Below are 13,682 nucleotides of genomic sequence, written 5' to 3' on the forward strand. Positions count from 1 at the left end.
TCCTCTTACTTTCACATATTTCCTTAAATGTTTACAGCCAATTCCCACAAAACATCCAACAGCTGACAGACCCAAAGCCCCACCATTTTTCCTCTTTTCCACACCCCCACACTCCCCTGAGTAACCCCTTCCCCCAAAACATATCCACCAAACTGGTCAGCACAGGACAGCCAACTCCTGCTTGCTCCCATCCCATGATGGACATACGGGATCCATCCTGCTGGCTGCAACGAGCGTGGCGCGCTTCCAGCCCTGGGAACAGCTCCAGTTCCCTGTGACAGGGGATGGCAAAGAGCCTCCCTCACTGCCAGCGAGTGTCAAATCACTTCCAGGCCAAACACACAGGGCAGCTGCCTCGCTGGAGCTCCTCAGCTCCTCTGAATGCAGATGAACAGGTTGAGGTGTGACATCCTCTGCAATCAGCCTTGGGCGTCCAGGACAGCCCAGAGTGCTGTCACTGCTCTGTGCTCAATTCCCCTACAGGAGTGACACAGCCAAGTCACAGACTAATGACTGCCACAAGACAATCTTGGTCAATCTGTGTCTGTGAGGAGATGGGCTGGAAGAGGGAGAAGGATTTTGTTTTACAAGTTCTGCTTTCACCATTATCAGAGTAATAACAGCAATAATAAATCTTAACAGCTTGTAATGTTACATTTCCCCTCAGAAAATCTTTATTGTTGTTAACAGGAACAAAATCTCAGAGACAACATTTTCACATGATTATATTCTCTTGCATTTTACCGTAAGCATAACAAGTTGAATGGCCATACCAAAACTTGGAATAAGAAGCTATTACTCCCGACTCTCATTCAGTTAGGATCCCACAGTCTAAAACTATTCCTGAAAATAAATATCTAGTAAGATTTCCAAAAACAACAAAAGAAAAAGCTCAATTATTGAGTTGCAAATTACTGCCAAAGTGTTACAAAACTAAAAAAACCCTCCAAATCAAAAGTATCCCAGCATAACAATTCACTGACCCATAAAGTAAGTTGTCTTTATCTTTTCAGGTACAGACAGAAATACTTTCCCTAGTGTGCATACAACCTCAGTGCCTCTGTTAATTCCCCAACTTTCCCAGAATCATGGAATATTCTGAGTTGGAAGGAACCCACAAGGATCAAGTCCAACTCTTGAGTGAGAGGTCACTCACTCAAGTGTATGGGGACTGAACCCATGACAAGTGGCAGAAGCAAAGCTGACCCAGACATCCCTTAATTGACAGTACTCAGACTGCTGAGTGAAGGGCCCAAGAACCTACAAACCCCAGAGCAAAGGCAGGAAGTCACAGAGGTGCCAGAGACTGCAAAAGGCTGTGGCAAAGCAGCAGGGAAGGACAACAGGAGCTGGTCAGCTGGCAGCCCTGGCAGGTACCAAGCAGCAGCTGGGGAAGCAGAAAACACTGCAGGATCCAAAGTGTTCTCATACATGGGAAATATTCTGTTTTCCTGCCCAGCAGCCAAACTTCAGCTGCAAAAAGGTCCTGTGCATGTGCAGGGGCCCTTTATGTTTTATGAAAGCATGAACAGAGACAGGGGTGTGTAACAAGCACAGGGGTCTCAGCAAGAAGTCACTCACAGTACCTCTGCAACCTCTGGCTGGTTGTGATAAATACAAATAAACCATACAGGGAAGAAATTTAAGTGACAAGTAACAGATAAGGACCTGGACCATGTACCTGTGATTCAGCATGAATATCTTTGGCATCCTACAACTAATGTGCACTATTTAAAGACTGTATTCTGCTTGCATAGCAAGAAATCCAGATTGCTTTTCTGACCCAAGGCAGCAGTAGTTACAGAAATCCCTGCCCCTTTTCACTGGTTCTAAAACAAGCTATACACCAGAAAAACAACTACACTACACTTCTTGGTTAAGATAAATTTACCTCTCCAATTCTGTTAGCAATACTGGCAAGTCCTCTGGAGCACAGAGAAGCTTTCAGGTTGTTGCATGCAGCAGATTCAGTTTACCAGTATATTCAATCCCACATAGAATTGACTTTGAAAATTAAAGCCAGCAAGCATGGCGCTCCACCAGTTTCCTGCTTTCTACATCTTCATCTGCTATCAGCAAAATCGGTCTCAGATGCTGTCACACTGACAAACAGTTTTACACTGTAGAGCACGGATTTCAAGTTGAAGTTTTCAAGCCAGAAAAATATCGAAAACCAACTTTATATCACACAAACGAACAACACTGCAATCACACCTGATACCTCCTCTTTGTCAGCTGCATAGCTGAGAATTAAAACAGACACCAGGGACAGTACATAATTCTCCATTCGTATTCTATTTCTCTGCCTGAAAAATTGAAAGAAAACAGAAGACGACAACCAGATAAACTTTCATACACCATTTCAGCACCATTACCTACTTTTGTTAGAGGTATCTTCAAGTGTTGACAGAGCTAAGTTAGAACTTAAAGAGAGACCAAAGAATTTTCTCATATTTAAACAAACTTCAAGATCTTCCGAGCAGCCATAGCCACAGACTACAAAGCAATGAAAAAAGAAACAGAAAACAAATTTCAAATACCTTTTCTGTTAAGCCTTGCATATTGAATTTCAGAGCACAAGAAGAGTATGAATCCGTCTTTTTCGTCCCTATATGTATAAATATACAAAAAATTCAGAGCAGTTGTTTTGTAGATTCAAGAACAGGAAGCACCTCTGCTACAACTTCGTAGAGAAAGTCCCTTGAAAAAAAGTAACTGCGTATGTACTCCACGTATATCATTGCTACCTCCCTTTCCTCTTTCCGTCTCATCTGTCTTCAGGCAACTCCTCTTCAATGGTCTCCTACTTTGTATCTATTCAAAGAAATTTGCTTTTACTTACACTTGCACTACAGGCAACTCCTAAAGTCTTTTACACATTCATAACCTATTTCACAATTGGGGAAAAATAAATAGGAAAAATATGGGGGATTTATTTCTTAAGTAACATTACAGATTGGTGTCTTTTCATAAACATTCCAATATATTGCATTTCCCTAATTTTTCCATTTCTGATTTTCATTTCTTTTCTTCCAAACTCAACTTCCAGAATCTGTGCAGAAACAGTAACAGAAACCATTCAATACCCTTTACAGTATTAATTCCATGACCTCATTTCAGCCCAAACATTCAATTTTTGAAAACCCCAACAGTTTATTTGGAACATCATCATTAATTTACTCCAAAGAAAAGAAAAATCACAGGAAGGAAAAGCGCTTCTCCATAAGAAATTAATCCTACCTCTTGAAGGCAGAATGCAAAGTACCTCAAGAATTTAATTTGTCATTTTTAACCTTTGAATAACTTCAACTACTCTTAGAATCAATTTTGATCACAAAGAGGAATTTGGAGTCTCATTCAAGTCCACTGCTTGTTCGTTGCATCCCTTTTTGCCTGCTCTTCAATTACTTTGTTGACACACGCTTTGCCAATGGGGCATGAACTGACTGCTGGTGATCCCAACACTGCATTCACTTGTGAAAAGATTTCCATAATCAAGAGAAAGTTCACAATTACTTATAATCTTACTGGGCAGAGTGATTATGCTCAACAAGCTTTCTAATGGGACTGATGTTTTGACTATAGCTCTCCATACAGGAGAATTACACCAGAAAAATGAAAGGTTTCACTCAAGAGATTAATAAACTAATTCTAAGTACGTACACATCTTCTATTCCACCTTACCTAGTTTAGAGAGAAAATGCTTGGCTAAGAAAAATATTTTTGACTTTAAATTCTTCCTCATTTTCAGCTTGAACACAATGTGGTTTTTAGTTATTTAGAAAACAGCCTTGGTTGCCAATTAAAAAAAGAAAAAGGCAGGAAGGAAAGAGCAGGGAGTGGTATTTCATGAGAAGACAAAATCTAAACAATCGACTGTTTTAGAACTTTCTATGGAGAAAAAGCTATTTATATTTCAATTATGTGACAGGATGCCACAGTTTGAAGTCATTTTGGAAAGATGAGGCCTTAAAATTAGGTACTAATGGTGTCAGCTTGCAAATCTCAGATTATTATATTCCCATACAGACATTCATAGGCTGCATTTGTTTAGAACACTAAATCCATCACCTCCTAAAATCAGCAGCAGATTTAAAATACCAGTCAGGAAAAAGCCTAGAGGAAGTCTGCATTTGTCCCACAGTTCAGTTCAGAGTTCAAGCAGAAAAATATTACCAATACACAATGAATATCAAAGCAGTTTCTTTCCCTTAGCTCAAAGTGTGTATTTTCAGATACAAGCAAAAAAACAATTGCTCATTGTCCTCCACCATGCCCTCATCTCATTGAGGCCCTGGCTTGCTCCTAATTTTTGCTGCCTGACACATAGAGAGATGCTCTTTCTCCTTGCCAACGGCAGGAGTAAGGATCAGGTGTGTGCTCACCCCCACAGAAACACCTGAGGCTCCCGTGTCCACCCCCACACCCCCTGCTATGGGCTGGCTCAACTCACAACCAGACCACTTCCCCAGTTACCTCAACATATGCAGCACTATGGAAGAAAATGAAATTACTTCATTATGTCCCCATATGCCTAAACACACAACAGGCTTACACAGTTAGAAGTTTAAAAAAAAAAAAAAGACACTTATACCCTTATTTAGGGAAAGTAACAAAGCTCTTTGGAAGCTTTACTAAAAGGTTAACATATAATCTATTTATGTAATTTATTGTAGTTCTTGGTTTCTTTTCCATAGTGGAGAGCCAGGTTTATGGAGATTTATGGAAATTAGCAGCCTAGGTCTGCAATGACAAATCAAGGAGGCCCAGAGGCACTAATAGCTGGCTTCATATGTGCAGACATATGTGTGCAAACACAGATGCCCAGTAAAAAAAGCATTTCATTCTAAACCTCTGAATGGTTGTCCTAAAACAAGGATTACTACAAGTTATTTGGTATATTACGTGAATACAAATTAATGTTTTTTAAAAAAGTTTTTATAGGCAACTTTATGGAAAAATCTAATTATTCTCAACTAGTTTAGCCAGGCAAAAATATTTACCAAAAAAAGCTTCTATAAAACCTAAGAAAACATTCTGGAAAAGCACAATCTGTTACAGAGAAGACAAAATATTTAAAATGCAATGGTCTATAAATTGTTCTAGAATTGCCACTTTGTTCTCAGACCATAAAGTCAAATATTTTCACTGAACAGCAGAGAAATACAGGGGCAGCTTCTTTCATTTTGAAGCTTGTCTTTTCTTTGTAACATTATCTCAACAGAACATTGCATTATATACATGCAGCATATTGTATATGTGCAATATATGTGTATATAAAATATACTATGGATTTAGATATAAGAGATATTATGATAGAAAGGCCAATATTTAGCCTGAGCAGCACAGTACATGAAGCTTGTACACACAACACAAGAACAGTTCCACTTTGTACTCACTCTTACAAAGTTGTCAGGGAACAAACCTCTTCTGCCTTTGAGCTGTCCTTCCCACCAGCCTCCATCATCTTTCTTGATATTGGTGATTATGTCACCTACAGTGATTGTCAGCTCATCATCGTGTTGAGCTTTGTAGTCAAACTCCACTATCGCCTCCACTAAAAGAGAAACACACATATGCACCATTATTGACTACATTTAAGTTTTCCTGCCTTCCAAAGGCATAAGAAAACACCAATGTAATCATATATTCTCAGTGAAAATAATATGTTCAGCTTAACCAACAGAGTACATCAAAGAGCAACATGCAATGGCAGTGTTCTGTGGGTAAATACTAAAAGAGAGGTCAAAGTGAAAAAACACAAGAAAGCCCATCATGGTTAAAACAACATGCATTTTTCTTTATTTTTTAAAGGAAATCAATTTGTGATGCATCAGCAATATTTTTTCTGGCACCATTACAAAGTTTATTTTTATTTCGTGGACAGTTTTACCTTTTGTTCACAGGGCTTACAAAGCATTTTATTTTATATAGAAATAAATATGGAGAAGTTCTCAAATTCATAAGCATCCCAAGCCACTGCAACTACTCTGCTAAATACATTATTATCAGCCTAAAAATTATTTAACAAGAATTTTTTTCATCATGATGACTTTCACTGTTGTCTATATAGAAATGCAAAGCTTTGCTGCATGAACATGCCCTCACAGGGTTTCATCAAAGAGAGAAGATTTACTTTCACTTGTGATTATGCATCTAAGATTAAATACTTCTACTGCTCTGAATGTCTGTTGCCAGGGTTGTATAAGTTTGCTACCATTTTATGTCTATCTTTTCCAAGAGGTCTCTCCAACCCTTGAAACCTTACTAACAAGAAAGTGTCTTAAGAGAATTAAAGAAGTCATAAAGACAGAAAAATTCTTTCAGAGAATCAAAAGTAATGCACCTGGGGTACTCAATATTGAAGTCATGTTTATATTTAGTAGTTCATCAGATATTTACTGGTCAGACTGGCAACGTCTGGGACAGCCATATCTTTAACCTTATTCCTGTTTTCTTCAGTGGAAAAGCTTGTCCCAAGACCTTCCACCAAACATTTAGCACTTCAACCATTGAAACACAAAGTGAGAAAGAGTAACAAGCATCTGCTTTCTGCACAAATGACTGTGCCTGTAAACGCTGCAAGCTCTAGCCTGCAAACAGGCAATACCAGCTCACAAAGCAAAGCCAGCCATTACACCACAGGCAGCAAAAAGGTTCTGCCTGAATAACAAACCCTGCATACTAAACTGAATTAAGTTGACAGGAAAGCAGAGTTTCTTCTTTCCACCCCCAAAATGTCACATAGTCACAATGCTGAATATCTCCACCCCTCCTCCAGAGCCTGCAAGTCATAGCTAAAGCAGTGTTCTGACTTCGGGATACGTACCAGCCACAAGTTTATGGTTTCTAATATTCCTCTATTACTTCTTCTGTGAAGTCAAAAGCCATTGTAAAGCAAGTTTACAACAGGTCTACTAAACTACATAATGAACAGCAAAAGAGAAAGAGCGGCACCACACACTATAAGCTGACATACAAACAGAACATGAAAAATTTATCAGTGAAACTTGACTGAAAAATTGGAGCCATTCAGGCTGAGAGGGAATTCACAACTCTAGTTCAGCTTTCTGTTCAAAGCAGGACCAGTTCTGAGGTTAAACCAGGTTACTCAAGGCTTTGCCCACATGGCTCTTGAAATCCTCCAACCTCCTCCTACAGAGGCAGGCAGGGCATCCAGGAGAATCTGCTCCACTGCTTGACAGGTAAGAAGGTTCTCTCTCTACAGTCTACTGAGCCTTTCCTGTATCAGCTTTCACCCACTAGTCTTGTTACCCCACTGTGCACTGCTGTGCAGTAACTCCATCTTATTGATAACCTACTTGTAAGTACCTTTAAGGCTGTTATTTCTCTCCTCCAAGCTAGACAATCAGAGCTCCTCCAGATTCAGGTCCCTTTGAAAAAGCTTTGCTGAAGTCAACATAACATTCACTCCACCAAATCAGTTATCTTACAGTGGAAGACTAACAGATGGCTCAGACATGACTTCCCTTTCATAAATCCCCACAGACTACTCCCAGACATCATCTTGTCCTTCATAACTTTGGAAACCGCCTCCAGGATTATTTTTTCCATCATCTTCCAATGGTTCACAAGGGGCTGACCAGCTTATAGTTTTTAGCATAATGAAAGAGGCATTTTGCTCTTCCTGAAGACAGGAGGTACATTCTTCTGCTTTTACCAAAAAACCCTAATAACAGTGACTTTTTGAAGACCATCAAGAGAGACCTCTCACTATCAGCTCCCTCAGCACATACCACACCAGGGCCATGGCTGACCAGTTTGTTTAAATATTCCCTATCCTGATTCTCTTCCACTGAAGGAAGGTTTACCTTGCCCTGGGCTTTCCTACTGGTTTCAGAGTCCTGAACAGGTCAAAGTCTTTCCTCTTCAAGTCCAGGCTTGCAATCCTGCTTTCTGCCTACCCCCCCTCCTCTCTGGATCCTGAACTTTATCATTTCCCAGCCAATGCCACCAAAGCTGCCCTCATCCTTCGGATCTCTAAACAGTTCTTTGTTTGCAGATGTGAGATCCAGCGGACAACACACTCCAGAAACCTCCTGAACTGCTCACACCCAACCCAGCACACAAACAAGCTACACTATCCCTGCAGTAGATATAAGGCTGATTGAATATGAGCTGTCCTGTCATATCTTCACGCCCCTAATGAAATCCTAACTCTGAAGCTGCATGCAGACATTTAATTCCTTGCTTTCCATTCCATGGTGTCTGCATGAGAACACGGATATTTCAGAGCAGCAGCCAACTGTGCTGGATTCCCAGAAAGAGTAGCAGAGTTTCCCCTGTAATTCTGAAAAACACTTCCTTGTTTATGTGGGTATACTTGAGAAAGGCTGCCTTCAGTCCTGTTTTTTTTTTTTATTACAGGTCCCCATTGTTTGTATTACATTTTGTTTGCTAACCTGGTCCACCAGTTGCTCATAAGATAGTTAGCAGAGATGCTTTTGCCCTAGTCAGGTGAATCCCATCTTTTCCAAGCAATCCTCAAGAAGATCCTCATGATCATAGAACTATAATTCTGCAGCTGACACCAGCTATGCAACCACCTTACCCACACCACAGGAACTCTCCGCTGATCTTAATGTGCTTTGCTCTCCCCCAAAGGATCAGGGAGATTCCTCCCAGGCTCCCACACTCTTGGTCATCACCCCAGAGCATACAGCCACAGCTGATAATTTCAGATCCCTTCTGGTGGTACCACTGAACCCTACGTGGGAGAGCAGCAGGGAGCAGCAGTCTGAAGCCAGACTGCTTTGGCAGTCTTACCACAGTGCTCCAGATCCTGGCAGGCAACAAGGCCAGGTCAGCAGATGGGAGTCTCCAACACTGCAGCAGGGAATTTCCCTACTGTTACCACTTCCCACTTTCTCCTGGTGCTTCTGCATGGCTCAGATTTACCAGCTTAAGTGCTTTACTGGACTGAGCACCCACATCCCCATCACTTACAAAAACATTGAATCTGTTCTCTTATTGCAGATCTCGGGAAGTGGAGCAGGAGCCTTTCTCTGGCATCAGAAGTTGTAAACTTCAGGTTTTCAGACTTGCCATTCTGAGAGTCTCTAAAACCATCCTAAGAGACACATATTGCATCTGCCCTTCATTCAGGAAAGTTGTGAGTTTGGGCTCTTGAAACCTCAGGGGCCTGAAGATGTGGAAAGCCCAATCCCCTGAGTCCAGCCAGCTAACAAATTTTTACACATATATATGAACTGGAGTCCTTAAAGCAGCATCAATATTATCTATAAATACATATATACACACACACACATACAGTTTACCCAGACCAGCCAGTGCATCTGGATCAGAAGTTGTATTTACACAACAGCTCTCCAAAGACTACTGAATTCAAGCAGTGGCATCAAGGTACACACATCAAAGAAAATTTTTATCTCCATAGAACACAACAGCACTGTCACTCAGAAAAGGTAAAATTTAGACTGTTTAGCAGGGTAGTTCCAGTTTGGTTGAACCCCTGGAAAGATCTTTTGAAAGCAAGGTCCTGTATCTTCATTTTTAAGCAGCCTGCTAGGATGTACTTGCTTTCAGGATTCAAAGCTTTTAGCGTATGTCAAGTCATTTCTCCTCTCTACTTAGGAAGCTTTAAAACCCTATTTTGATTTTGCAATGAGTGCAATTACATACTGCTTTGCTCTTCCTAAGCAACTAGGAGGTGGGCAGAGAGCTGTGAGGGGGAGATGGCAATGCAGCAGGGATTCAGGCTGGCTCCAGCTACTGATTCTTCAAACACTCCTCAACATTCAGACTGCAGCAAGACATAATGAAGGAAGACAAACAACTCTCCCACTCTAAATCCCATATTTTCCAAGAGTTCTAGACTCTGTCGCTGTTCTTGCAGTTTCTCCTTAAGAAGGTTGCAAAAATGATACAATTATTAACAGTTTCCTTATTAATTATGCACTCTCTTTAGCTGAGGTACCAAAAGGTGGAATAGGATCATTGACCTGACTCTACAGTGGTTTGGGTAAGCTGGAGGCACTGGAGTTAACTCCCTGACGTTTGTCTGGCTTGCACTAATTCACATACAGACAGCTGCAACTGTACAATCACTTTTGTTTTACTGAAGGTTTGTTTAAACAAACAGAAAACCCCAACCCTTTACTGTTCAGGCTTTTCTCTGTCCATAAAAGTTTCCACTTATTAAAAAACACATATAAATATTTTTAAAAGCTGCCTCCTCTCAGAGAATTTGATTACTGCAACATAAGTGTGTGTAAGCTGTCAGAGACATGAGTCACTAAAATAGGACCACACAATTGAGATGTTTATAAACTCTTCAAAGGAAACCAAAAGCACAGTTTGGAAAGAGAAATAGCAGTACACCTAACAAATGTGCAGAACTGTGACAAATTCATGGGAAGGTTCTTCTGAGATCACTCAAAATTCTCATTTATCATAGTTTGAAGAGTGTATGACAGTCAAAAGTGCTCTGCAATTTATAGGTTCTCGCAGTTGCAGTTTTTAAATCAAACTCATTTTCTAAAGCGTGCTAAATCACAGCACCTCCACAAACTGTTTTGAAAAATTCATTCTGCCAAACAATGTTTTTTGCTTCTTTTGAGGTGAAACTTAGTGTTCATGGAAGCTGGATTGATACCAGAGACAACACTGATCCAGGTTATTACGAAAAATTAAATCAGATTTGTGCTTCACATCTGTGAATACCACCTACCCGATTCCTGAAGTGTTGTGCTAGATTTCTCCTCAGGAACTGGACTAAAACTGTGTCCCAGCTCACACAATGATTTATGATATGAGAAAACACTCCACAGAGAGTGAGCTCAAACTAATTTTATTTGTTAACCAACAAAGATTGGTCTTTGGCCCCGCTCTGCCAAGGTAAACAGATTGTTTCATTAACAGCCAAAACTCAAATCCCTTTTAAGCCAAGAGGGAGAAAAAAATTGGGACAAGCAGATCTGGTTTCTCTTTTTAAGAGTTTTTTTTCAAAATATTGCCTCATGATGCCTGAAAGTCAAACCTGCCCTAGCCTGCAAACTCTAGCTACTCTACTCTTTCTGTTAGTAAAAGGCATTTTGTACATTAGGATTGAAATCCAATATCAAAAGCTATTCGAGTTATTTTGATCTGCAAGGAGAACATTTATTCTCATGCCAACAAAATCAGCTATTCCTACTCTTACATTGCCATCAATCCAAATTGTAACAAAAACTCACGAAATAGAATCAAAGCTAGTTATTAAGAGCCCTGCTGGAGACTGGCACAGTACAACTCATTACTGCAATGTCAGGGACAAAGATTTTTTTTTAATTTAATGCTTAGTGGTTTGGATTTAAAATACACAATTTGAATTGCTAATGATATGAACCAGGCACTGAAATGTTACCTGACAGCTGTATTTTTAAAAGCACATTTGAAAAAGAACCTGTTGATTAAAAGTTTAACTAGCCCTACCATTCATCCCCCAAATTAGTCTTGCACTTACAGGTGAAATGATTTTGTTGATAATCTCAAATATTTTTCTTATTTTTAAGTTTGTTTCTTTGCCACATTTTAAATTTCAAGTAAAATCTAATCTCTTAAACTGACCTAGTCAGAACTTCTTTAATAATGCTACCAATACTTGAAGATAGAAACATCTGTTTATTCTATTATCACTTATTGTACAGTGCCTTTCCAAGCACGAAATAGTAAAGAAAAGAAACAGATTTGCTACTGTGCAACAAAAACTATGTTATTAAATCAGTTTCTTGTGAGACATTGTGCCTACACACAATGGAAATGTTATTAACCTCTTTGGCACTATTCCACCCAAGTAACAGCATCCATATGGCAACACCACCTTCTGCAGCAGTGTGGTTTCACACTCAAATGTAGACATTAAAGTGAGTAAATACAGTCAGGCATGGCAGTCAAGGAGTTAAGAGTTGTAAGTTTTATGTTTTTGCCTTTGTAAGTAATTCAGCTTCATGTGAAGGATAAATATGCTCGTTACATTGGATTACCCAAAAAAACCAGAACAGAAACCAGACAGACTACCTGCAAATATTCTGCATTCAATCTTTCAGTTAAAACTCAAATTACATTTCCTCAGAAGAGAGTGCATCATCCTTTTGCAAAAAGATAATATCTTATAACAGGTTAGAAATCTGACCACTGAATTCCATCTGCCTCAGTTTCACAGATAAGGTCTTCAAATGTGCTACTGTAAGACACCTGGGTACAAACTGGTGAGCCTAGCACACTTTCAGAGCTTATGGGTATACTTTAATAAACCCCCACATTATTTTTGCTATATGACGTTGCAAGAAAACTCTAAATGAAATATTAGGAACCACCAGGTGAAAAAAAAATCAATACCTTTTAATTAGACCAAAGAGCAAAGCATGACTTAATTACAATCTGAACTTAGATTTTTTAAAAACCTAAAATTAAAAAACCACACACAAAAACGTAACAAACCCCCACCAAAATCCAAACTACATCACATGCAATAATGCTGGTTTCCTAAACCAGACCTGGAGGTTCAGGAGGCCTGAAGATCAAATATGAACTAGAAGGCCACTGTTTTCTTCACTCCAAAAACACTGAGCAGCTGGCAGGCCAATCACATGAAGGATGCTGTGGTACAAATAGGATTGAGAGAAGAGAAGGAAGACAGATTCATATGAAGTCTGATAGGGCTCTTCTATCAGAGGACAAAATTATCTGTAGTTTATAAAGACTCAACTCTCTCAATGCCATTACACTTGACAGCATGAGATGAAGGAATGAGTCACTGAATAGGCCTTAGAGTCATCATTCTACCAAAATGGAAATACCTCATTAAAAAATTTTATTAAATAACAACATACCACTAACTTTACTGCTTAAATGTAAATTACAACTGGGATTTTTAAGAAAGCTTCAGCTGTTAGTTTTGTATTATGTCTGTGGCACAAAAAAATAAATTCAACATTTTGTACCTACTTGATTGCAAACAAAATTCATAATTTCCTTGAAAAATTAATTCCAAATTTTGCTCAATTTTTAACATTTTTCCTTTGCAACACTATCAGGAATAACACTCCCTGCTAGAAGTATTTGCAAGGATTTAACTTCATGAAAAAGGAAGACTGTAAGGGAAGGAAAAACAATATCAGAAGGAACAGCAGTACTATTTAATCTTCAAGACATTAAATCCATGCTCCATGATAAACAGCAACTCCTCCACTTAGACAACCTTCAGTTTACATTATATTTTCCTATTTCCCCTTTGCAAACAATGGGGGGGAGCTAAAGGTCATAGTCCTAGGATAGCACCTTCAGTGCATCACTCCCCCAACAAGCAGAGCTGACACAGAAAGGGCCACCTAAATCACATTGCCCAGGGTCCTTTTCTTGTCACAGTGCCAGTGGCCCCAAATCCTCACCCAGTCTGTAGCCTGCGGACAGCACAGGCAGCCACAGAGCACTTGGGGCACTGGGAAGCCCCCCCAAAGTGGTGTGAATTCACAGGTACACACAGGCACAGAAACAGAGGAGCTGTGCAGAGAACCCCAACCAAATCCTAATCTGGAGGCCAGTGAACACTTGGCCTGGGGCTGTCCTGATGTGACTCTTCTCTGGCAGCAGCAGAGCCGCAGCCACTCCAGCTGACAGAACACCTGAGCTCCCAGAAGAGAGCTAGTTTTCTGGTTTTC

The 13,682-nt window shown here is 39.8% G+C and overlaps 1 protein-coding gene across 4 annotated transcripts in view; it reads right to left on the reverse strand.

Moving 5' to 3' along the window:
* SH3KBP1 (SH3 domain containing kinase binding protein 1) overlaps nt 1-13,682 on the reverse strand; it is a 212,591-nt gene that overhangs the window by 183,497 nt on the left and 15,412 nt on the right. For 3 of the 4 annotated variants that reach the window (XR_004416976.1, XM_033051162.1, XM_033051163.2), the window contains exon 2: nt 5,400-5,557. Coding sequence is in view for 3 of the 4 variants with exons in the window: in XM_033051162.1 (XP_032907053.1) it covers nt 5,400-5,557 (158 nt within the window). In the remaining variant the exon portion in view is untranslated. The remainder of the gene's footprint in view (nt 1-5,399; nt 5,558-13,682) is intronic. The other variant, XM_033051164.2, reaches the window with a different exon arrangement.

Source organism: Catharus ustulatus, chromosome 2 (assembly GCF_009819885.2).
Source record: "Catharus ustulatus isolate bCatUst1 chromosome 2, bCatUst1.pri.v2, whole genome shotgun sequence".
Classification (NCBI taxonomy): domain Eukaryota; kingdom Metazoa; phylum Chordata; class Aves; order Passeriformes; family Turdidae; genus Catharus; species Catharus ustulatus.